At 40.6% G+C, this 25,895-nt stretch overlaps 1 protein-coding gene across 14 annotated transcripts in view; it reads left to right on the top strand.

Annotated features, from left to right (window-relative positions):
• PROM1 (prominin 1) overlaps positions 1 to 25,895 on the top strand; it is a 61,533-nt gene that overhangs the window by 1,662 nt on the left and 33,976 nt on the right. For 8 of the 14 annotated variants that reach the window (XM_068679961.1, XM_068679955.1, XM_068679960.1 and 5 more), the window contains exons 2-5: positions 3,920 to 4,334; positions 19,540 to 19,598; positions 23,127 to 23,153; positions 24,756 to 24,961. In XM_068679961.1, the coding sequence (XP_068536062.1) occupies positions 4,112 to 4,334; positions 19,540 to 19,598; positions 23,127 to 23,153; positions 24,756 to 24,961 (515 nt within the window). In that variant the 5' untranslated portion in view covers positions 3,920 to 4,111. Of the gene's footprint in view, positions 1 to 1,168; positions 1,222 to 3,919; positions 4,335 to 19,539; positions 19,599 to 23,126; positions 23,154 to 24,755; positions 24,962 to 25,895 lie in introns of those variants that run through there. The other 6 variants (XM_068679957.1, XM_068679956.1, XM_068679962.1 and 3 more) reach the window with 3 other exon arrangements.

The following is a 25,895-nucleotide window of genomic DNA, read 5'->3' as shown; positions in this document are numbered from 1 at the left end:
GGAGTCAAAGGCCAGCTGTAGCTACCTGCTGTGTGACTGCCTTACTTCAGGTCTTCTGGTGGCTGCTTTCACAGGAACCCTGAAGGGGATTATGGACATGGCTTTCCAAATGACCGTTGAAATGTAAGAAATACAGCCTTGGGGTGGGCTTCCTGCAGACAGCTCCTGCTGCCACTGTCCCAGCCCGGGTCAGTGCCAGGAGGCTCCCACGTTGAGTTTCAGCAATCGAGCCTCTGCTCGATTGAGTTTCACTTCGCAGGGTTAATCGTAGTTCGCATCACTGCACTGCAGCGTCGTATGTGCATGGGTTGCAATGTTAAATAGGAGGAGGCTGGTGCCGTTGAAACAAAGAGCTGGACATCATGCTGCTTCCTAGTTCTGTTCTTGGAGTTGATGGGTTGCTGAGGCACTTAGTGAACTTCTGCATCTCTTGGTTTGTCTCCTCTTCTCATCTTAAACTTGCACTGGTATTGCAGAAGCTTTATTGGTTTTGCAAAATACTGCTATTTTTTAATACCAAGCAAGATATATTGGAGATGTGGTCATATTGCAGCGTACTTGGTAAAGCAGTGATGGTGTTGTCCACAGGTAGTGCTTTAAAAAAACAGGAATTAAGATTAGTGACTAGGCATGGAGAATGCTTAAGTGACAGCTGCAGAATAAAAAGCAACAGCTCCAGTCTTCTAAAGATGGATGCTTGCAAACCACGCAGAAAATAAATGAAAGTTTTCATTGCCATATATCTAAGTGGTTAGCAGGTATGTATGTGTATACATGCTATAATCAAAACTAATGAAATGAACGTGAAATGAACGCCTTGTTCATTTCACACACCTTGACAGTTCAGTAATGGAAACACTTGAAAGGTTGGCACAGCTTCTTGTCACTCGCTGTTTACTTGAACTTGGGGAGCTGGGCAGGCGTTACTACAGCTCACTGTCTGCAGTGATGTCTCGCTGTTCTGGAGGAAATGAGATGGCCACATGCTGCAAGGAAGATTACCATAAGCTGCTATCCACTTCTCTTCATACATTTCTGGTGTGTGTGTATGTCATGCTTGCAGTTCTCACAAATGCGAACTTCATGGACTGATTTTCATTTTCTATGCTGTTTGTCTAGCATATTTAAGTACTAAGATGCTCCCTGCTAAGCTATGTGTTTGTTTCAGATCTCAAGATGAGGATACCTGCTGGGAGGTTTTTATACCTGACTTATTTTTAGGTAGGTTGAATACCTGAATGCTCACAGGTATTCTGAGTTATAGGTTTAATAGTGTTTCTGCAACTTTGTGCTCATTATTAATGTTACTTTTACGTAGTTTAGAGAAGACTTGGTGTCAGCCTAGAGGAATTGTTCAATAAGACTGTCTGTACCAAGTGTATTGTGATTTATTTGCCAATAAAGGGAGAAAGCCTGGTAAGAATTCTGCAGATTCTTTCTTACAAGACACCTTCTTGATTTCTGAAGAATCTTGAACATTATGAAGGCTTAACTGAAAATTACGTAGAATTGCAGATTTCTGTGGTGTGTTTATGATAGGAAGGTGGCTGTCTGTCTCCGTTCAGCAGGGTATTGTTTGTCTCTGCAGTACAGGTAGTGTCCTTGCAATTTTAGTGGTGTCCTTGTCTTAAAACTGCCAGGATTCTGTATCAGCTAATGCCTGACTTCACACTTCTGCCAGGCATGGTGGTGATTTTCCTGAATGGGAAGGGCATTTTGACAGTGCTTTGTTTGACAACTATTTGTACAGTTAGGTCCAATTTAAATTGTTATTAAAAATAAAATAATCGGATTTTAAGTTAAAGGAAGTTGTATATACTTTTTCTTCTACCACTATCTCTCTGCTATAACAGAAGATACTACAGAAAATGTGCTGTCTTCTAGCTTTGCCTTAAGACATCAGTTATGTTAGGTCATCTTCCCTTCCAGTTTTACCTTTTGTATATACACCTAACGAACGTTTCCATGTGGTGTCTTCTGTACAGTTTTGTGTCATTTTCCTTGACTTTTGCGGTCAAGGCTCAGTTACTTTGTGTGAGCTTCAGGCTTGCTGGGATGTTGGAGTGGTTCTTCAGGAATCTCCAGAACGCTCAGCTTGGCTCAGAAAGCATCCAAATTCTTAGGAAAAACAAGTTGAGCTTTATCTTATGAAGCTCGTACAACCGCCACTGATCTGTCATTAAGAGGAAAATCTTTTGCACTTAGTTCTGGTCGTTTCTGCTGAAAAATGTATTCTAGGCTGAAAAAGTAATAACAAGAAAAGATTAAAGGAAGAAAAATAATATGTTGGAGCTGGTTATTTCTTTCATTATTATTTAACTAAACGTTCTCTTTCTGATAAGAAATCCTCATGGTTTAATGACTTCTACATGGTTTAATGACTAAGTTTTTACATTTCTGTGTTCGTATACATATGGATGCTAACACTGGCTTTTTGAATAAGGTTTGGTAACTCTGATATTCGTAGGATTATTATTGTTTTTCTTGGTTTTTGCTAGCCATAGGGGGAAAAAATAGCTGTGAGGTTTTGTTTTTAGCTAGACTGGGCTTCAGGGAAACCAAACCGTCTCTCGTTCTTCGATCTGGCCTTGCATTCCTGAGGCCCTTATCTTTGTTGATGCTGCTCTATCTTGTGCATGCAGGACAGAGCAGAGAACGAATCCTCCACATTGTTCATTCTAGCAAGTTGTTACAGTTTTTGGAAAGGCAGCTTGTGTTGTTACAGAGGCTGTAAGGCTTGGGAGGGACCAAGTCTCACCTTGCTACCAACTTGTGGAAGCGTTTCTGTCTTCAGACCCTTTGATCTGGGAGCACCTCACAAGTGAGGATGTTGGCTTGAGTTTGGGCTGGCTGAGGCCAGAGGTGTTTGCATTACTTTGCCATCTTTTCTCCAAGTGAGTGATCTGAGCAACATTTCCATTGGGCAGCGCTGCTGGAACTGGCAGCAGAGGCTTGTTGAGCAGAGGCAGCTTGTGCTGGGGGCTCCCTGGTTTGAAGTAGGGATCTTGTCAGGGGCAGTGTGTCCCCAGGCGTCCCCACTGGTGGCGTTCTGGTCCAGATGTTTTGCTGGAAACCTGAGGGGTTCCTGTTTACTCTTCTTAAGAGGCACTTGATGAAACTGCTGTGATTTTGCCGATTCAACAACATTCTTAAAGATGCGTAAGCAGCCAAAGTCACCTTAGTGCACTCAGCTTTAGCAAGCAATTAATAACAACTGTTGACTGCTCGAGCTCCTAAGGAGAACCTTTCAGTGGTTTGAGTTAAGAGAAAGCAATTGCTGACACACACAGTTATCTTCTGGATTTTATTGTATTTTTATATTATTTTTTTAACATGTTTTCAGTGATTAAAAGTTATGGTTAAGAGAATGGAGGCTTAAACTGAGATACAGTCTCTGGCTTTAGTTGTGAAACAGGTGTCACAGAGATGCCCTCTTCTAGATCATGCATGGGGAGGAAAATGGGAGTCCTGCAAACTGGAAAGTTACAGATTAAAGAACCTGCAGGATATGGCCAATGATTGCCATCAACTGGAGTAACAGCAGGTGGTGGTTAGTCACACATTGCAGTTACTGTCGCATGGCATACTGTGTTTAGTCAGAGCTACAATTCGTATGTTTGTACCTTTAATTGTGTTTGTTTCTCTTGGAGCTGTCCCAACGCTCTGCTTTGTTTTTGAAAACTCATTGACCTGGAACTATGCGTAATTGTACTTATCCCTCTTTCAAGTACAGTGTGTGCAGTAGACCATTTGATTCACAAACTTCAGTCCTTTTTTTTTTTTTTTTTCCTCTTTTCTGTCCTACCAAGCTTGGTTTTACACCCGATGATATGTTCAACTTATGCAGAAAATTGCAGGTATCTTGCACTTTCCTATTTCTGTGTTCGCACCTTAACAAGCTGTTCTGTTTTTTTTCCAGAGATGGTGCGCTGAGTCATTTCCATGAGAGGCTTCTATACCACTCCAGGACAAGAAGACATTAAAGAATAAAAGGTGTGAGGACACCAGCATTTTACTGCCTAGAAAGCTAACCCCTGAGTGAATGTACTGAAGATTTCTAGGTTTGGTGGGACAAATACCTCTACCTCAAATTTTATGAATACTGCTAGCCATGGCTGTGGAACTCTGTCTGCTGCTGCTGCTGTTGTTTTGTGGAAGTACTGTTTCAGAGGTGCAGCCTATATACAAACCGCCTCCCGGGACTTTGGATTTTGGATTTGTACCTTCCAAGACGTATGATACAGGTGCATACCACGAACCCGGGCCAATAGGAATTTTGTTTAAAATAGTCCACGCTTTCCTGTATTTAGTGCAGCCCAATCCTTTTCCTCAAGGTAAGTTGATAAACTTGGTAATTTTATGTTCAGATTTGTTATTGATACCAAGACCATAATTTGGAAGCACGTGATAGCAAGGGCTTGATTAGTAGCGTATGATGTGACCTGGGAATGTGTACAGTTCCTTATAAAACAACACTTTTTTTCTGCTGTTCATAGTTGGAGGCTATTAATAAATATGAAATGTTAATGAAATTTCACAGTACTTTTCTCTCATATCTCAAAGCTGTCATTGATGCATTTGAGGCTGTTTTTCTTGACTGTTTTTTTCACTTATTTATGCGCAGAAGCATGGGGTGGGAGTAAAGCATAACTTGTTTTCTGTTTAATATGAAATTCTTAAAAGGCAGGTCTCTGGGATTTGCATATTGTGGCAAGCTTTTTTTTTTTTTTTTTTTAGCACAGTATTAAGGGATGTAGCCTAGGAAGGATCATAGAAACTTAGCAACTTGAAATAAACTTCATTTGTTTCCATATTTGCGTCACCAGTCAACTTTCATATAAGGGCAGTTCCTTTACACAGGCATGCAATTTCTTGTTCCTTTGTGAGCCGAAGTGAAGACTGGAACCACGTTTATGTTCCCAGCTCCCGCTCCTTTCTTACTAAATTGTCTCTTCTGAAGGGAAAGTTGGGATATCAGAAGAGTGTGTGCTTATCGAGGTTGCATTGCTTGAAATGTGCTTTTGGGATCTGTGTGTTTGTGGATTTTATAGTTGCAGTAATGTAAATTTTCAGCATGCTTTTTGTTTCATTTAGCTGTTAAAAGAAAATGCTAATGTGTTTTTATAATACTGGCATTTAAAATTATACTGAGGTGAAATTTTAATAACCTAAGAATGGCTTTGGCTTGTTACTGATTCCTTTTGGTGTTTTAGCTGTAACTGTGTATAAAAGAAGCTTAAATTACTTTCTAGTGTATACAGTTATGTTAAGATTTTAAATTACTAAAGGATTTAAAAGCAACTTCTTTGGTTACAGACCTGTATGATGCCCGTCAACTATTATTTGCTGGTATTTCTGCCATTTCTTCGATATCTGTAGAAGTCAAATGGACTTGAATGCATTGCTTGTGTTTAGACAAACTCCTGCAGTCACAGATGTTAACCCAAAGAGTGAAAGCCTGGTCTGCTCCCTGCAAAACTTGCCTTCTGGGCAGGTCTTACACGAGGTGCAGCGAGGCCAGTTGTATGGAGCTGATGGGGTGTCACCTTCTGGAGGAGCTGTTTCCAGGTGCCTCTGCTTTTGTGGCCTCTTTCCTTCCATTCAACATGCAGACGAACTGTTTGCCTCCCCGTGAGACCCCGTACGCTAGGGTTGGTGTCTGCATTCAGCTCTCAGAAAAAGACCTCTGTGGGGTCTGAAGGCCTGCCTGAACATTTTGCTGTCTTTTGATTATGAAAACTTGAAGTCAGTGAAATATTTACCGTGTCTTTATAGTAATGGGAATTTGATCTATAGTCTTGTGTGTCAGATTTAATATTATGTGGCCTAAATATATAAATAATTGAGTATGCGGTTTGCTATCAAGATTACAGTCACATGGGACTGCTTGTGATAAGTTCTGCATCACGTAAGTAGGTGTTTGTGAAATCCAGCATTAAAGAGAAGGGAGACATCCGAAAGTAAATCACTTCTGCTTTCCTTGGAAGTTTTGAGCATCTCACACATCTCACTCCTGGTGGTGTCCTAGCAGACTCTTTCAACCACAGCAGTTATTTTTAGAAGTTTGGCTTTCAGTGTTTTCCTTAGGTGAAGTCCTTTTCCCATGCCCCTGCACACCTCGCTGCAAAATGCAGATTTGGCGGATCATGTCAGTTTGAGTCATACCATTTAATTGGTTAATCCCTTTAATCTCTTTTGCCATATGCTGTTCTATTTTCACGTTCAGTGTATTAATGGTGTAGTCACATACTTGAAACGTTGGATTTTTTAAACTGCCAACTTGAAATAGAGTTAGTTCTGATTCAGAGATGAAAATAAACATAATCACAAGTGCGCATAGAAAGCCTTTTCAATGTTTCTACTTCCAAATGTTGTCATCCGACTTGGTCTGGTGCTTCAGAAGAGTTAGTTCCAGGTTGATGCCCCAGAATAGTGCATATAACTGTAAGATAGAGGAGGACTGATTCGTAGGCAGGACTCTGCATCACTCACTTCTAACTTTGATCTTAGTAGTCTTACATATTTTTCCCTAGTACTTGGAAGTACTTAATGTTTGGTTTTCCAACCTACTCTTAGTACGCTTAGCTAGGAGGAAAAAGAAAAAAGTGACAGGTTTGTCTAACTGCATGTAGATATTCCTGCCTTTGCAAGTCATTTTTGTGCTTGCAGTAGCACTCTGATGTTACAGTATAACATCTACACTCCTTCAGTACCCAGTAAGCCTTTAGGAAAAAAACTAGCATGAGCTTTATAGCTTGTGATTAAAGCAAAACATGAAGTGCATAAAGAGTCTCTGGGAAAAATTGTTCTTAAGTTGTTCATTTGCCTGCTATTAAGTCTTAAAATTTATTTAAATGTTCTTATTAGTTACTTTAAATAGAGCAATCACTTTCAAATTTTAAAACAAAATAGTTGAGCTTTTTTGTATTTTTTAATTAAATCTGAGTAATTATTTGATAAACAGCTTCTAATTAAGCATGTTGCTCATGCCATGAGGTTTGCAGACATACAGCTTAATCTAAGTTCAGATTTAATGGGTAAGTTATTAATAGGATTAAACGTAGGGCCTGAGTAAAGCACACTAACAGAGCCTGGGTGAGGAACTGGAGCTCTTTTGGTTTGTTTCAGATGCTGGATCTTTAAGAACAGCACTGTGCTCCTTGCGTATGGCAGGAAACGAGTTTAAAAAATGAACAAGGATATCAGCCTGCAATGCTTCAGTGCCTGTGAATGGATTCTGCTTTCAACTCCATCAGTCAAATACTTTGGCTCTCGCTGGATGATGTGCTGGTGTAAATGGGAGTCACTTACTCTGCAGCATAAGCTGTTAAGAAGGGAGGCAGCCTCCTCTATGAGTTGCTGATACACTGGAGTGGAAGGGACTGTTTGGTAACTGGGTTGCTACATGATGCTCATACAGGAGGTCTCTTCAGCCTCGCTGTGCCTTGGTTTCTCTGTTTCTGCTGTTGAAGACAGTGCAGGATAGAGCATCGTTATTCTTTACTGTTAACAGCATCGCTCACAGTACATAGGTAATAGGAAAATTGCAGGTTGCTTGCATCACCCAGCTAGGAGGACATCTACCCAAACAAGCCTCTGTCCTACTTAGAATCTGTTGCACAGCGAAGCATTAAGTTATTAGCAGAGTTAAGTTGACTGATGGTTGTGACGTGGTGCGTGTCACCTGTTGGGCTGGAGACCTTCAGGTGGGAACTTAGCGTGGAAAGGGCATGGGTCTGGCTGCTCTGAATATCTTAGCGTGGCTTTGTCTTTGTTCCCCTGGAAACTGGTTGTTAGTTGCCGTAAGACGATTTTAATCCGAGATTCCACTTGCCAGCAGGACGTGCACAACAAGTCTTCACTTTCACAGCTTGTGTCCTGTAACTAAAGCGTGAAGAGTTCACAAAAGAAACAAGCTGGGAATAAAGTTCCTTCTCTTTTTAGATGAAGTAAGGCAAAAACTTAAAGGCATGTTTACCTTGTTGTATTGTATCTGAGCGTATTGCTGGACTCTTGTGCCACTTGCTTTAAATTACAGCTGCTTTGTTCCAGCTTCTGCTTTTTAGTCTGGATTGCTCTGTTCCTGCTGAAGTGGGAGGAAAGCTTTCATGTAAACCTGAGTGCATCTACTTCCTGTGCAAAGCATAGCATTAAGTGTACTATTTATCTGTGGGGAAGAAGAACAGCAAGCTGTGTTTAGACCTGGACTGCATCCCTCAATTCTTTCTGTCTGCAGAGTCTCACCTGTTGAGCAGTTTGAGGATCTGACTGAAGAGCAGCTCTGGTCTGTTTTAGTGCGAGTCCTGTCTCTGACCCCCGTTGTTCTTCCCTTTTCCTCGCCTGGTCAGTCTTTTAAAGCAGCTGCAAATCAAGTTTAGCAAGTTAGTCTTGTGTTCCTTATCTCTGAAACTGGTATCTCACACAAGTGTATTCAGCAAGTGTAATATATTTGACATTAAAAAAAAAAACACACACAATTTTATGTGAAAATAAACTGTGTCTACCTAGTGTAGCTGTAATAGAAAAAACGTAAGTAAAACCCTCTTGGAGGTAGGTTGTATGAACACTGAGGATATTGTGGATTTTTTAATACATCAGATGTGTTAAGAGTTGAGGTTCTAAAACAAACCATCAGAAGACTTTATCACCCCCCTCAGATAAAACTCAATTATTTTTTTTTTTGTATAAAATAAACTTTTTTTTTGCAAAGAAGTTTACTTCTTGCTTGTCCATTTCCACTTTGTTTTTGCGTCCTGTTACTAATAAGTCTTCCACAGTTCCTGTATGAAAAAAAGCATCTGTGCAAAGGAGAAAGGATAAACCATCTGTGGTTTTCCGATTGGTATCTGAACAGAACAGGTTCAGGAAGCCTTTCCTTTTTTGGCAGTTTCAGCCTAATAGTAGACTAAATACGATACTTGACACTAACACCCTTGCCTCATCTGCACAAGCATCTCAGCTGTGTCTGCATGAGATGCACGCGTGTCTGGGTGTTGCAGCACTGGAGCTAAACAGAGCCGTGCATGGCTAGTGATGTCCTTTTGGTTTGAGGTCTGAGACTGGAGGTGCTGGCCATGTCCAAGAACTGCATTCAGGCTCTGGCTCATGTGCAGATGCTGCAGCTCATCAGCATAGGACGGTGCTCAGGTTTCCAAAACAATTACAACCTTTTGTAAAAATGTAAACCATCCTTTTCCAGTTGTGCAAAGTTGTTCTCAGTATTGTTTCAGACGCAGAACCATGCTGATGTGATACACTGCTTTTCTTAGCTACTGTTTGACAGCTGCCCCCTGTGCTCCTGGGTTGGTTTTCTTCACACTTGCCTCCTGGAGCTGGACTGGGAGCACAGATACAATTGCTGGTGCAGGAGGCAAGCAGGAAGGAGAGCAAGACCTGCCTTAGAGTAAGGTAGCTGTTAAATTGGCTAAGCTGGGTTGTGAAATGACAGCTTCAGTGAGAAGTAGTCACTGCCTTCACCACGTCCTGGTACTGTTCTTCTTAGTGCTGTGGCTAGAAGTGACACAAATTTAAGGTGGTAGCCAAAGCATGTTCATCAAAAATGCAGGTTTGGGTGGTAGGGGCTGTATACAGCAAATAGCAGTGGTAGTGGTTTGGGTAGAACTGGAATAAGCAGGGGGATTTACAGAGCTCCTTTATTTAGGCTTGTGGGGTATATGTTGAAAGAAATGCCTTGTGTCTAAGGTTAGAAATACTGTGGAATACTGAACAGCAGGAAGATACAAGATAAATTAGCATCTTCTTTTCTCTGCCCACTCACATACGCTTAAGGAAAGAGCGTTTAAAAGATCATTGTTCATTTCATGCTGGGAAGTCAAGAGATGCTCCACTTGATGATACACATATGTAAACAAGGAATAATACTGAAATACTTTCTGAGGAGGACTTAAAGTATGCTTTTTATGTTAGGAGCATAGTTCTTTTTTTCCACAAACTACTCCAAAACTGTAGACTACCTAACAGATTGCTTGTGTAAAGGATGTTTTGTGGATGGGGAGGAGACAGAGGTTCTGGGGAGGCTTAAACAGATATCTGCTGGGAGCCACCATAGAAAAATATGGTTGCAGACACTAACAGCTCTTTTAGAGACAGGTATTAGGTAGACAATATGCAAGTCAGTTTTAACCACTGTAGCACCTATGATTAATGCAAGATTTTCAGATTTACGACCACCTGGAATCCTTTCTCCACAGTATCCTGAGTGCTTTCCCTGATCTGATTTAATGCTACATGCCAGCTGTGCCTGGGACAAATCCATGCTTCTACAGTAATTGAAAAATGACAATTCAGCTTCACAGTTTAGAATCACGCAATGGTTTGGGTTGGAAGGGACTTTAAAGATCATCTAATCCTGATGCTCCTGCCATCGGGACATTTCCCCACTTCCCACTAGACCAGGTTGCTCAAAGCCCCATCTAGCCTGGCCTTAAAACTTCTATAACTTAGAATATTAAGACAGAAGTGAGAAATTAATGAAAATGAACCCTGAGCGGAGCTTGAGGGAGTTGGGTTACTTTCCGTGGGGAGGCTGCTCAGAAGTGGCCGATGAAGCAGTGATCCCTGCAGCAGTGCAAGGGCTGAGGGCTGAGTGCAGCCCGATCCAGTGGCTGTGGCTGCAAGGAGGGGAGGAGTGGGAGGTACAGGATGGTATCATCATAGGAGCTCACTTTGCCATTTGCTTATCATTCTAGGTAAAAATAAAGTGGTGTTTTTCTTGTTTGTTCGTTTGTTTCTGAAAAAGGTACCATCTCCTAAAAATACATATATTTAGACAGGCAGTACTACTGTGTGCACTGTGTATGAGTGGGTAACATTAGTTCTGTTGAATGTAGTGTGGTGTCCGTGCACCAGCTATTACAGTAAAACACTGAATTAAACTCTTTAAATCCTCTGTGCATTCTTTTTTCTTTGCGTTTCTAAAAGATTGGCCAACCATGTAGTATTTCATGGTGAAGAGGTAAGCATGTTGAGCATCAGCCCAAGTTTTCCCTTTCAGAGGCCAGTGTGCAGTCACAGTCTGAGAACGCACCACATGAAGAGAGGAGTAGTTTGTGTCCCTCCCTCTGGTAACAAACTTGTAGTCAGGAAATCTGAAACACCGAGGTATGAAACCTTGTTTGAGACTTCCACAGCATACCTGCCAACATCTTGTATGGTGAGAAGCAGGACGGAATAGGTTTTGGGTCAGCTGATTCTCTGGTAATGTGTGTCGTGTGTGAACCTCCTTGAAAGTTTTCCTTGATTGCAGACATCAGGTGGGTTTTCAGGCCACTCAGCCAAGACTCCTTGTTTTTCCTGGCCCCACAGTGGCACTTACTCTGTTGCCCATCCTGCCCCTCCATTTTATTTGTATAAGCTTTTCTATCAACAAGGTGTTGAATCTCATTCTCTCTTCTAACTTGCAGTTTGTGAAATATACAGGGAGAGAGGAGGTCATAGAATCATAAAGGTTGGAAAAGACCTCCAAGAACATCTGGTCCAACCATCCCTCTACTGAACTTACTGGAGTAATGTTCTCAAAAGCCTGTGAGGAGTCTCAATTCCTTCATCATCTTTATAAAGCAATTTGAATTAATGTGAGATACTGTATGGATGCTGCCTGCTGTTGGAAGAGCAAGCATTTGATTTTGCTTTCCTTTGTTATAGGCCTTCATAATTACACAACATTAGCCTAGCCCTTTCATTTTTTTTCTTCTCTGACAATTTGCTTAGGTTGTCCTTCCCAGGGCAACAAAATCTTCTTATCAGTCACCAAAAAAAACCCACAACAATATCCAAATCCTGCTTTGCATTTTTTTTAAATATGCAGATATATTTCTTCTCATCTAAAAAGAGTTAATTTTAATTACTTTGGGTGTTTAACGCAGCTGAAGACTGCTCAGGTACAAAAGATGAAAGCTGAAACCTGTATTTGTACAAAGCTGAAGGCTTTCTTCAAAGTAGCAACTTTGATTTTTTTTTGAGTGAAGGGGTGATCTCTTATAGTGTTTTGAACCATCATGTGTGCCACCATTATCAAACATGTGGAAGACTCTGGTCCTTGCAGAAATGGAAAAACAAAGAGAGGAAATGCTGAGAAATCACAGTAAAGCTGCAGAAAGCCACTTACTGAGGTAAGTAAAAGCTGGTACCAGCAGGGCGCCAGTGTGTCACTCCCAATTATCTGCACTCATATTTCCAACAATTCAGGTTACGCAATACAGAGACAGGATTTTCTGTGCTTCCATCAGTTTGTGGGAACTTCTGAGAGAGGTGAAGAGCAGGAAAACCACAATTGTTCTATAATGAAGGTATTTACTATTTTGATAAAAATTACAAGTCCAATATGTTACACAACTCTTGAACTATCAAGAAATTGCTCTGCAGTATGCTCAAACAGACAAGCATATACAGTGTACCAAGTTAAATCTTTTCCTGTAATCTGTTGTAAATCCTTGCCAGATGGTGGCCTAGAGAGAACTTGAGGTAGCTACTACAAACAAAATAAATGGCAAAAAATAGCTGCAGTGGCACAAACAATGCTCTACAGAAGTTTCATTGTGTTCAGAAAATGAGACGATGCACTTTCTGTGCGGATACTTCTTCAAAGCTTTATACTTGACTTTGTGTCTGCATGATATATGCAAATTTATTGCAAACTCCTAAGCAGAGATTTTTCTAAAGGCTTCTCTCTTTTTGTTCTTTTTCCAAAACTTCAGCAAGAACAGAACTTTCTTTGTAGCAAAAAACTGCTAAAAAGTCCCTGCAAAGGTTATTTTCAAAGGAGAAATCTTTCATTTTAGATGTAGTATAACAGTCAATATTGTGGCTTTGGCTTTTTTTTTATATATATATATATATATATATATATATTTTTTTTTTTTTTTTTTTAACTTTAAATTTATTTTCTGGCCAGGCTCTTTAACATTGTCTGTACATGTTCATGAAAAGCATCAAAAAAAAAAAAGGGGGGGTGGTGGTGGTAAATTCAGCCTGGGGTAGCTGTAAGGTGTGAGGACATTTTTGTGGAAGACAAAATTACTTGGTTGGTCTTCCTGAGTAATAACAACCTTGAGGAAGCTAAATTTATAGAACTCCTGTAGTTTCATCCATGCTTTGAGGAAATTAGGGAACTTTTTCTGTGAATGAATGAAATTCATAGACTGTCACTTACCTAATCCACCACTGTGTAATTTCTTCCATATAACAATTGTTTTCTGTCAGTAGCGTATAAAGAGAGTCCCGGATATTTCACATCCTTGTTGTTGCAGGATGCGTGCTTGGCAGCTGTTGGCTGCCCTGCAGTTCCACATCTCCAGCAATTGCACTGCACCTGGTCTTACCTGCGCTCTGATTAAAACTCACCCAGATTAGACCACTCCTAAGTTTTGATGCTGCTCACAGCTGTTCATCCATCTCTTCAGCTGTTTCATATTGCAGCCTGACCCCTCTCACATCACCCCTCACTGTATAAGCTAAGCCTCATTTCTAGGCATTCTGTTATTTCATCCATGATTAAAGCAGTACATGCTCTTCGAGACTACTAAGATGTTAAATGCACTTACTACATATTTGCTTTTTGTCTCATTTTGTGCATTGCTGGATTTCGATACAGATTCAGAGTAGTCCAGGATAAGCTGGGAATGTAGCATCTTTCTCTTGCTTTTGATCACCATGCAATTAAAGTGAGGGAATGAGAATGGGAGATAATCGTGTTGGTGAGAGGAAGCAGCATACTGAAGGCAGAAGAGGGTGAAAAGTCAAACTTGCATTGCAGATGAAATAAGAAATTAAAATAATTAGGCAATTTAGTATGTATTTCTTGGTTATAACCTCTGTTCAACCAACCACTGTAGAATATCGGGTTCTAGGGCATCATTTTGCATGACAGTACAATGGCAGGATTCCTTTTTTGTTTGCCTTTTTTCTTGTCCATTTTTTCCTTAGATTGGTTTTCCTTAGATTGGTTATGGCCTCAGTCTGTCCAATGGAGGCATTGTGAAGAGGGTAGTGACACCTTTTAATTTGGGGTTGGAAAAGAATGGTCTAGCCTATATGAGTATGTATTAATCATTTCCACCTGTGGTCTGAAGTGGTTTCCTGTTGCAAGGGGAGGGGAAAGATTTCACCTCAGCAACTTCCTATGTCACCTACAGAGTGAGTTTTCTTGCCCTGCAGAAATAGGAAAGGTGGCATGGGGTGAGGAATATGGCAGGACACTCTGTGCACCAATGTGCATGTTGGGTTCTCCTGCTGTCACCATTACTGAACTCCCACCTAGCCCTGCAGTGGAGCCAGAGCCGCGTGATCGTTGTAGGACTGAAATTGTAGAATCACAGAATATCCCGAGTTGGAAAGGATCCACAAGGATCATCGAGTCCAAGTCCTGGCTCCGCACAGGACCACACAAAAATCAGACCATGTGTCTGAGAGTGTCTGACTTGTCTGAGCGCTCAGGTCAAAGCAAGTATGTTAAAATGTCAGTAAGCTTGCGATAAAACTTGCTATAAAACACCCAAGAGATTTTTATCTCATATAACATTCCAGACATTATCAAGCTTTTCTGGTTTTCTTGGATTTGCAAGGGTTGTTTTTTATTCTGTGTCATAATTAGAGAGGGGAAAAAAAAGCTTGAAGCTATTTTAATTCATTAATTTCAGACTAATTATTGCTATTTTTTCATGACAGTAAATGGGATCAAACTGACCCATATTCAGAAACACGCTGAACTGTGCAGTGAATCCATAGTCCATTGACTCTTATCTGTTAGAGATGAAGGGGAGTGGGATGAAATATTGTGATATGAGTTAGAATGAGGTGGCATGAAAGCAGTTATTAACTTATCATGTATATTATCTATATAATTCTCCCCTATTGTTCTGAAGATATCCATTCAGCGTGAGTTGAATGCTTCAGTCATGGTACTTACTGGTTTGCTTGAAGTCTTTTTCAGAATAGAAGCCTAATATTTTATATTATGCTTAAAAGGATAAATTAATTTCTGGGATAATTTGATTAATGCAGGAGTTGCACTATAACCGAACTGGCTCAATGGAATTGTTTGAGTGGAGATCAAGCACAGTGTTCCCAAAGGTTTTACTCCAGCTGTTTTCCTGTCACCTAGATTTGAAAAGCTTTCTTGGCAGAAGCCTTTATAACTAATTTATGTTGGTACTTAATAGCCAGAGAGCTTATTTTTAAATCTGTGTTATTTTTGCTTTCGTTTTCTGTCAAGTATTTCTAAGAAGCAGGCCTAGTGGTAACCTCATTTTCTTGTCTGAGAAATACAGTATTGGGCCTACGTGCACGATCCTCATGCAGCGCAAGAGGTCGGGACTGTTTCTTCATGACAAATTACATTGGTAAATGAATAGTTCATCTGGCTAGTTAGATTTAACCAGGGCAGATAGCATTTCGCATGTGAGATGAGAGCAGGAAGGAGACAGTGCAATGCGGTAATGTAATTAGCTGTGTAAATGAGCCTCACAAGGTAAATCTCTTTAACCCCAGTGATGAAATGTGTTCTGCGCTAAAGCTTCAGATTACTGGTCCTGTGAAACAATGTGTGCAGCTGGTCAAGCCAGAATTTCAGAAGTAATCCAGTTAATTTGAAAATAGAGGACACTGCTCTTTCTCACACCTGCCTAGTGCTTTTATGTCTGAAACAGAAATCACACTCAAGGTGTCGGATCAGCTGTGAGGTACTCTGCTGATGACACAGAATAGCATCATGTGGAGTAACCTTAGTTCAGTTTTAAATAAAAACGTATTTGAATGCTAGAGATGAGACTAGCTAGGCTAGAAAAAAGGCACTTCATAAAAGCAAATGTGAATTGTGTAGCTGAGTTTATTAAACGTAGGCTGAGGTGTTTCTGCACTGTGCTATGGTGAGCTACGTAGCCATATGTGAAAACTTGGTGCTCCTGGTGCACACTTCACACAGGGGGGCACAGGGTGATCCCCCACTTAACCTTTAAGCACTGCTGTAGTAAATGTGCATGCAGCTTGAGAGGGAAATTCTTGATCCTGCAAAACTCTGAGGCATGTTTGTGCCTACAGATGTGGGTAACTGAAGGTAATTTTACATTTGGTTTTAGCCAGTAGTATTTTTTTTTTTTTATGGGAATACTTACATGACTTCCACATTTCATTTGAAATGAATTAACTGGGAATACGTCTAACAGTTGATACCGAGGGCTATTGAAATAGTAAATTCATTGTAAAGAATGGTCAACCGTTGTGTGCTGCCTGGTGAGAAAAACACCCTGAAGCTTCAAATTACTTCTGGAAAAAAAAAAATCTTTACCAAGTAATATAAGTAGTAAATCTTTATTCAGCAGGGAAAACTCACATTCTGAAATTGAGTTAAAAAATGGGCTGTGTAATAGTAGTCATTGTGGTGTGTATGACATGAAACCCGTTATTTCTTTCACTATTTAATACCTAATGAAATCCATGTGGGAGCTTCGTGTACCTGTTTTCAGGCATTCTTGTTTACTATAAACCTAAAGGTGCTTTAGGTTCTGATTAAAAGTTTAGAGCCTCCAAATTTTGTAAACATATGAAGTGCCATTTCCTGCATCAGTTTGTCATAGTGTATTCCGGTTTTGTCATTTTTTTGACTGTCAAGATATAAATTATGGAAAGGGTATAATTAACAACTGTGAATCAGGAGTATGTTGAGCAAATTAAGTGTATCACAGGTAATGAGAGGGTTTTGAGATATATATATATATGTATTTATTTTATATGTTGGGTACTGTCCTTGAAGATGATCAAGCCCTGACTAAACGTAGCCCTGAGCAACCTGTGGTAGGTGCCCCTGCTCTGAGCTGGGGTTTGGGCTGGGTGATCTCCAGCCTCAACTGCTCTGTGGTTCTGTTCAGTAGTTTTATGTATATACACACACACATACAGATGTCCATAAATGTATGTATCTGCGTAAAACTTTATGTAAAGCGTCTTATTTTCATTTATGACAGGGAACAAACACATTCAAGTAGAAGAACTGATTAAAAACTCACTTTTTATTCAACAGGACAGGCTACTGCTTCTTAAATTGTAGCTTGTACTGATTCACAATAGGAAACGTATCAAAGGAAGCCTTTGTCAATAATAAAAACCAGCTTCCTTACATGCCTCCTGGCAGTGCTGTCACTCGTCTGCTAAATAATTTATGATAAAAAGTTGGCATGATTGTAGGATAATTTTAGAACAGCTTGGATCAGAAGGGACCTCTGGAGGTGCCTGGGTCCAACCCGTTCCCACTGCAAGGGCAGCTCCAAGGCAGAAGCAGGCTGGCAGTCGGGGCAACGGAGCAGAGGCCAGGAGGGTGATGCTGCAGCATCCCTGGGCAATCAGCCCCCATCTTTGTCCTGCAGGCGGTCTGTGGCAGTTCGTGTGGCTAAGGGGTGCAGAAGCTGGCCCTTCCTCTTTCTTCCCATCCCACTGTGACTTGAGTTGGGAGAAACTTCTCTTTTGTGGCTTTTCTGCAGTGGGGTGTTTCATGGTGTTAAATTGTTGAATATGTATATAAACAAAAGGGTTATTTTAGCCCTTTTCTTCTGCTTGCTAAATCTAGCTGCAGAGAAAATTCATTGTATTACATATTTCATGCACCAAAACTTTCTTAAATTTACTTGCTTGGAAGGTATATAGATTTAAACAAATATAGATTTAAACTAGGAAGAAATGTTGTCTTTGCTGCAGAAGAAAAAACTTGTCTAACACAACCAGCATGAGTTATCTTTTGGGGATTTATGCAGTGCTGCATCATTTGGCTGTGTATACCTCCTGAAACTCCCCGAGAAACCCGCGTGCTGTCAGGGATGCTGTGAGCATCTCTGCCCAGGGAGGCCTCTGCCAGCCCCAAGGTGAGGGAGATCTCAGAGCAGCAGCTGTGGATCAGGCGTGTGCTGCCCACAGAGCAGTATGTGCCCTTTTCTCCAGCAGTCTCCTGACTCTCAAGGTGTTTAGTAGCTGTGCTTGAACATTTTACGAGGATTATAACTCCTCTCTTCTTCCTGGGCTGCTGTTTTATTTATGTTTTGGTTTTACTTCTATTATTGTGGGATTCAGCCTAATCTTCTAGTTTATGTATAGTCTTTCCAAAATGAGGTTGTCTTTGCTATGGAGTTTCCTTGATCTACTGCTAGCGCTCCTCCTTTCAGATATACCTCCCATCTGTGGATGATTTGCGACTTGGTGCTCCTCTGATACATTTTCAGGCTTTTATTTTAAATTTTTAATTTGCAGTCTTGGTGGCAACAGCTTCCTTGCAGGGAATGCTTTCCTTGGTACATTGAAAACAGCAGGCGTTGCTCTGCTGCTGTGTTTTCTTTTCCCTTTGAAAGGGTTTTCTGGGAGGAACTTCTCAGGATCTCTTGAACTCGCAGACCATCGAGTACTTGTTCTCTCTGCAGGGTGCTGGGGAGCAAGGGCTGTGGAAACTGTTCTCTTGGGGGTTGTTTTTGTGAGACGTGCAGAACTGGAGAACAGTGAACAGCATCTGAATGTTTCATGAGTGCTACAGCAAATTCTGAGCGACCTTGGATTTGTTTTTTAGAAGTGAATGGTTCTTTTTGAATCTATAGGTCCTTTACTGACCCACAGAATAAGAGGCTGTATGAAAGATTTTCTCAAGCAGGTTCAGCTCCATATGGGGCGACTAGTGATAGGACCATAAAGCCCAGCTCTTTATGAACATGGGGGCAGAGAACTCCTTCCTAATGTGCTTCGTCTTCATCAGAGGAACCAGAAGTTCAGTCCAGCATTTCTCCCACACAGCTGAGTGCAGCTGCTTGTGTGTGGCCTAGTGTGGACCTACATTTCTAACGTTGAGTGGAGCTGTTGATGTTAAATTCCTACCTCATTTTCTTGAGTGGCTGCTGTATCCTGTCTATATTGTGAATAAGTTATATGAGTGTTTGAGATGCAGTTGTGCTTGGAGTACCCTGGTGTGTGTTGGGCTTTCTGATTTCTTTTGGCTGCGTTGTGTACTCTCATGCAAGGTCTGTTGGTCCAGGGACCCCCCCAGAATATGAAAGAATAGAAATTGGGATAAAGTGGGCAAGATAAGGAGCTTCTTCCTTGTGCTGTTCTGTCAGAAGTCATCATTATCATGCTTGTTTTGCATATAATGTATCTAATTCTGTGTTTCTATGTATCTATATATTGCATGCCATAAACATGAAGCAAAGGTGAAACCCAGAATTTTGTCCAAGTAATTGATAAGTTTGTGCTTAACTTTTAATAATGTTGCTAAGGTACAGAGGGTGACCTCAGAAAAATCTTCACTGCATTTCAGTGGGTTTAACTGATAGATAACCTGGTTTTCTTCCTGTGATCTCCTAAAATGCACAGATGATTAAAAATGTTGGTACCAGACAAGTTTATGGAAACATTTATGTGCTTGCTTATCCTGTTGATGTCTATTCTTAATTGCATCTTGTCTGCCTGAGAGTAGAAGTCATGCCATCCTCCTTCCCCCATTTTTGTAATTTATGTTTTTTAAAACTCTGGAATATTCTTGCTTATTTTCAGATCTCATCAGAAAAGTAGCACAGCAGAAGTTTGGGAATACACAGGGCGATTATCAAAAGGTAAACTGTCTATGTGTATCTACATAAAATAATGAAAATGGTGAATTCAGTTTTATTTCTAAAATATTAAGTAGTATTTTAAAGCTAGAACAACAGGATGCAAGAGTGAAATTTGAGAATAACAAGACTGACGGTTTCTTATATAATGTGGGAGCAAAACTTTTCAAAATGTCACAAAGGAAATTTTATAAGTCAGTGTAAAAATACTACACATAATTAGGGCTCCCTTATAAGTTCCAGCTGTAATGTGATTGTGCTGCTTATTGTGCAAAGATTGAAAACCCTTGTATTGAAGAATACGTTTTTTATTTAAAAATGCTTAAGAGAAAGCTATTACTGCTCAGTTTTCATGTTAGTTTCAGCTATTGTCCTCAGAAAGTTTCCACAGTCTACTGATAAATTATATTATAGTTTATGTGGTATGGTAATCACATCAAGTATATTCTCCATTCTCTCTTTAGGTTTGTGGTTTTCTTGTAACAGCTGAAATTCTTAGGATATCTGGTAGCAAGAGGAGGTACAACGTAACTTGGATCTGATTTTAGGCTGGTCTCAAGGACAGCAACCCGTCTTTGAAGCAGCATCACTGGTTGAGTCCCTGCAGTAGGAATCTTTACTGGGACCACACAATGAACTTTGTGTGACCCATTTACTTAAAGGATCTTGTGCCTGTCAGGTAGATGAGTGTAGAACTTGGCACACAGGCACTAAGCTATTGCCTTGAATCAGGTGAGCTGAATGATCTTGGGATTTGAATCATAGAATCATTAAGGTTGGAAAAGACCTTCAAGATCATCTGCTCCAACCATCACCCTCCTACCAGTATCACCCACTAAACCATGTCCCTAAGCACCAGGTCCAACCTTTCCTTAAACACCCTCAGAGATGGTGATGCCACCACCTCCCTGGGCAACCCGTTCCAAGGCCTGACTGCTCTTTCTGAGAAGAAATGTCTCCTCATTTCCAACCTGAACCTCCCCTGGCACAACTTGAGGCTATTCCCTCTGGTCCTATAACTAGTTATATTTGGGAAGAGGCTGACCCCCAGCTCCCCACACCTTCCTTTCAGGTAGTTGGAGAGAGCAATAAGGTCTCCCCTGAGCCTCCTCTTCTCCAGACTAAACAACCCTAGTTCCCTCAGCCGCTCCTCATAGGACTTGCGTTCAAGGCCCTTCACCAACTTCGTAGCCCTTCTCTAGACACGGTTCAGGGCCTCAATGTTCTTCTTGTATTGAGGGACACAAAACTGAACACAGAAGAAAAACTTGAAGTGAGAAGACCTGGTGCTTCCACGTCTTTATGACAGCAAGCCTATTACTCCAGCGGTTTGATATACTCTGCATGACATCTGAGTGTATGGGTGTTGTTCTCGTACATCAAGCAACTCTAGCCAATTCCATGGGCTTGTTTGGTGGGGCTTTGTGTAGTGGTGCACCACAGATGGTGCCTGCACTCCTTGCGAGGAGCATAAGGTGGACTTGGTTGGCAGAGTCTTTGGACAAAACGTTAGACCATAAGTTGTTATACATGAGCATCAGTATAGTGTTAAGTAACTACTATGTAAGTTGTGAGAAATTTGAGCCTAATAACAGCTGGAGTTCTCTGTGATGAAAGCAGTTGGTAAAATGGTGTGATTATAGGGTGACAAACACAATATCAGGTGTGCTTAAGAACTAAAACGGGTTTAGGCCATTAGATGTAGGTCCTAATTCTGACCTGAAACTTTGAAACAAATTTGAGAAGTTAAATCAGGGTAAATAGAGAGTCCCTCAGGAGACAGAAGCATCAGAGAGAGGTAGCTGTGAAGAGGTACGCATGGCTGTGGATATGTACCTCTGGACGAGCTTCCAATAAGGATAGGGAAACATGAACATCACTGAAGGGTGTAAGTAATAGGAAATACTGCCTCTGGTTTTTATTGCTCAAATTCAGGAAGAATGAACTCAGACTATGATGGGCTCATCCTTATTGGGATGATCTGGGAAACACATAGGTCTTCAGAGGAGACTGGAAGAGTTTGCTTAGCTTAGGAAACGCACTGATAAGAGATATCTTTACTCCTTATAAATATATATGAAGAGAAAACTGCTATTTGGGCAAAAGATGGTGTTATCACAGAAGCAGAGGCACAGAAACAGGCCATGTATAAATGCATGTTAGAAGAAGACTCACCGGTGCACCAAGCAGTAGCAAGAACAGCTTCTGCCATTTATCCATTTATCCTGTTAAATTTCTGTCATTCCTCCTGATCTTTTTTTTTTTTTTAAATGTCAAGCTATTTGTAGAATGTGTTAGTGACCCAGGAGGCCCTTCCCAGTTCTGTGCCGTGTGTCCCCGTGTTCCCAGCTGGATTCTTACCGCGGATGCCTTACCATCCCCTGGCAGGGACACGGATCTGCCAGGATAACCTAGCAGCTGAGCACAGCTGCTGTGTGCCAGCACGCTGCTGCTGAGATGGCTTCAGTTCTGCTGGGAGGTGTTCTTGCTTAAAAGGTTCAAAATCCTACTCAGTACCATATTTTTAAGGGACTATAAGCATTTGTTTTCTTCCCATTACAAATAAGATACCAACTACAATTTTCAGTATCTTAAACACATCGTACAGCAGAGGTTTCATAAAGATGTGTGTGATGCTGATGGAAAAAAAAATCCCTAAAACTTGAGAACATTTCTGATTCTCACACAGCAGCCTTTGGGTTGAGGGGTCTTGCTGTTTTAGCTAGTCCGCTTTCCTGCTGATGACAAAAGGGACAGCACTAACAGGTGTGAGCTTGGCATGTGGAGATGAATAGGAAAAATACAAGAACTACAATTTTCATTGTGAAAACGAAGGGGAAATCAGGCTTGTCGGAAATTCCTGTCCTTGAATATTTAGCTTTCAGGGTTTTTTTGAAATATGGATGAGAAGTGAATTAGGGATCTGTTAAATACATTTCCTTAGTCCTTCCCGAATGCCTGTTCTTTTTTACTTCTGCATAATTTAAAATAAATGTCTCTGTAATTAGTTGAAAGTAAGGGTGAATTTTCTGTGTAATCTGTTAGGGTCCCAAAACCACTACTGAAACTGCTGCTCTCCTGCCAAAATAAAATCAGCACTGAAAAGAAAATGTTAGTCAGGAATATCACAGATCAGTTATGGCAGGTGGAATTTCTGAAGAAATCATTAAACCACAAAGTAACGCAATCCCTGGCCTACTCTTCCATGAGATTTGCTGGGAATTACAGGAAACAGATGTTTGGTACGGAAATAACCGGTCTGTGTTGCTCTGAGATGTGTTGGACAAAACCTAGATTCCTTTGTTTACTTGCAAAGGAAACCAGAAATGATCTGCCTCTATATTTTATTGTAAATTCTTTTCTGTGATTATTTAATGGTGCTTCTATACATTATTCTACTTTGGTAATTTTTTATTATTGTTTCTGTGTTGTTAATTGTTTTGATCGTGGTTAATTATTCACTACTCAATTTGTTTTTGTGCATGCTGCCTGTGTATTATACACACTCTCCATTTGTTTTGACTTCCACAGCCAGAAAATGTTGTCCTGACTCTCCAGGTAATGTGTTATCTGGTAGATGTGCAGCTTTCACAAAAAACTAACAATGTCGATACGCACTACTCCTATTAAAACATCCGTAGCTGGTTTTTGTCTTGTTTTAAGTATTTTTTTCCATCTAACATATTTTAAAATGTACATTGTAGAATAATCTCTGAAGTGTTCAGCTAATTACAAAAGAGAATGAGAATGTTTTTGTGGGTCAGTTTATAATTCTTTCCAAACAAAAGCCAAATTCTTCTTCCAAGCATCTAGTTTGTACTCATCAGAAGGGATTTCAGCAGTTAACTGGCAGTTATTAATAATGACGATTAAAAAAACAAAAAAAAAAAAACCAAAAAAAGAACAACAACACAAAAACTAGATTTCATCCTAGAATTGGTAATTAGGTCAGAAATTTGCAACTCTGCTAATGGTAATGGTCGCTGTATTTGGATCAGTTGGTAATTAGGGACTGTGAGGAAGGGCATCAGTAAAGCTGGAAGTGGAGCATGATAGATAGCTTGTGAGAAATTGCAACTTCTTTTGCAGGACAATACGCAGCCCCACTTTTATCCTTGTACTGCCAACCTGCCCCAGCGCTGGCAGATCTGTAAAACAAGAGGATTCAAAGTACTAGTGTGATAATCAGTTCTCCTAAAATTGCAGAAACTAAGAGAGGAGAGATTTATTAGGCAAGAGAAACAACTGGAGCATGTTCACACCACGCTGCCTAGCTCTGCACAGGGACGCCTGCCTGCTCGGGGTCTGGGCGTGCTGGTTTGTATCTGCAGCAGAGCTCGCAGCGTGCAGGGCTCACAGCTTGCCCCCTGGAACCCACATCACCCTGCATGCTGCTGTGCCAGGGCTGCCTGGCCCAGCTTCACAGACCTCAAGCGCTTGCACTGCTTCCAGCGTGAAAGCTAGTTAGGGTATTGCATTGCACGCTTCCCTTTCATTCCTTCCAGGCTTTGAAAGCACCCTTTTAGTTGCTGCTGTTTAGCTGCTTGGCACCAGAATAAATGTCTTTACCTGAGAGAGCCTAAAATCCACTCCTTTATGGTTTTCAGTCCCTAAGCAATTTTTTCTTCTAGTTTGCAGAAAGCTCTGCTGCTGCGATCTGTCACCCAGTGCAGTACTTCCCTTTGCTGTTGATATGAATCTTTCCACTCGTAACTGATTAAAAAAGAGAACAAAGTGCCCTCCCTCCCCCAAACGAAGTGTTGATCTAGGCAGTCTTGCTGACATCTATGGAGGCTTCTTGGAAACAGATGTGAGAAACACTAGAGTTGTGGTCCAGGAAAGCAAATGTGTTCGTTTTTAACCTATTTCAGTGGAATCAATTTGCATTCATTTCATGTGAGCATATTTCTCCCTTCAAATTCATTCCTGTAGCTTACCTCCTTAATAGTCTAGTTAATCAAGTGTTAGCTATCGGTGTCTGCAATGTCATGTATCCTTTTGTTGGAAAAGCTGTCGATGATTGACAAAAACACCAGGTCCATAACCTCAGTAACTCAGTAGATGGTTTAGCCTTTAGTTTACTTTTTATTAATTTGCTCTGTATTGATTGCAGTTACTGTGTGATACCTGCTATTACCACTATTTTTGTCTGAATTACAGGCCATCTACTATGAAATCGGTTTTATAGTCTCCGCAGCCTTGGGATTGCTATTTATTTTGTTACTGCCTCTTGTGGGACTTTGCTTCTGTATGTGTCGTTGCTGTGACAACTGTGGTGGGGAAATGCATCAAAGACAGAAGAAAAATGCTGACTGTCAGAGGAGCTGTTTTGCAACATTTCTTTTTGTTGCTTCTTTAATAATAAGGCAAGTGGAATAGCACAATGCAAAGCTTGGTATAGCACTAATTTTGCAGTGTCATATGACATTATAATGTTACTGTGTTAGCCTACAGGTGCAGAAGTAATTTCATTAGATTAAATAACATTACTGCTTATTAAAGAAAATGTGACTGCATTATAAAAGTGCTGCTGCCATTGATATCCTCAGGTCATTATGTATTCACTTGAGAGGAATGTAGATATGAAACGTTAAAAAAAAAAAAAAGCTTGAATTTGACAAACGAGGCTTTTGCCAGTCTTCAAGTGGCAATAGCAGAATGTTACCTTGAACTCCTGAACAGCAGATCCTGTGTCCTATGTCCAATTGCCATCCCATAGAGACCCTGAGGTACATCCTACAGTTTTGTTCTCGGTCATGTAGTAGTGGTGAGAAAAGCAACTGTGATCTTATTTAGTATTTGTTGACCTCTAGGTTGTTTTATAAGTTCAGATTAACGGGTTTTCTTTTGGGCACTGATTGAGTTGTTTAAGCCATGCGTGTACTCACTGTAAAACGCCTGAGTTTGGAGACATTTTAATCCTATTAACCTTAGGAGCTGATAATGGGTGATGAGGGGCTGCTGTCCAGACTTTTCCCTGTAGATGCTTTCAAAATATGTTGTTTGCTTTTTTTTTTTTTTTTTTTAAATCATTTAGCTTCATTTTTTTTTCACCTGCCCTTTTTTTTTTTTGTGATTTTATCCGAAAAAAACATCAAGTCTTTGTTTTGTACTTTGTGGCTGTTTAGTCAGGTGGGGCATAACCTGTCACTTCACTGTAACCTTGACTTCTTTTTCATTTTACTGCTGTCTGTTATGCTGAATTAAGGCCTTCCTCATGCTCGAATGTAGACCTGGCTGATATCAAGTATTGGATCATTCTCTTTTCTCCCGGGCATCACTAAAATCCATGACACTTAC

The sequence above is a fragment of the Anas acuta genome, chromosome 4 (genome assembly GCF_963932015.1).
Source record: "Anas acuta chromosome 4, bAnaAcu1.1, whole genome shotgun sequence".
NCBI classification, from domain to species: domain Eukaryota; kingdom Metazoa; phylum Chordata; class Aves; order Anseriformes; family Anatidae; genus Anas; species Anas acuta.
This window is presented reverse-complemented; position numbering and strand designations above follow the sequence as displayed.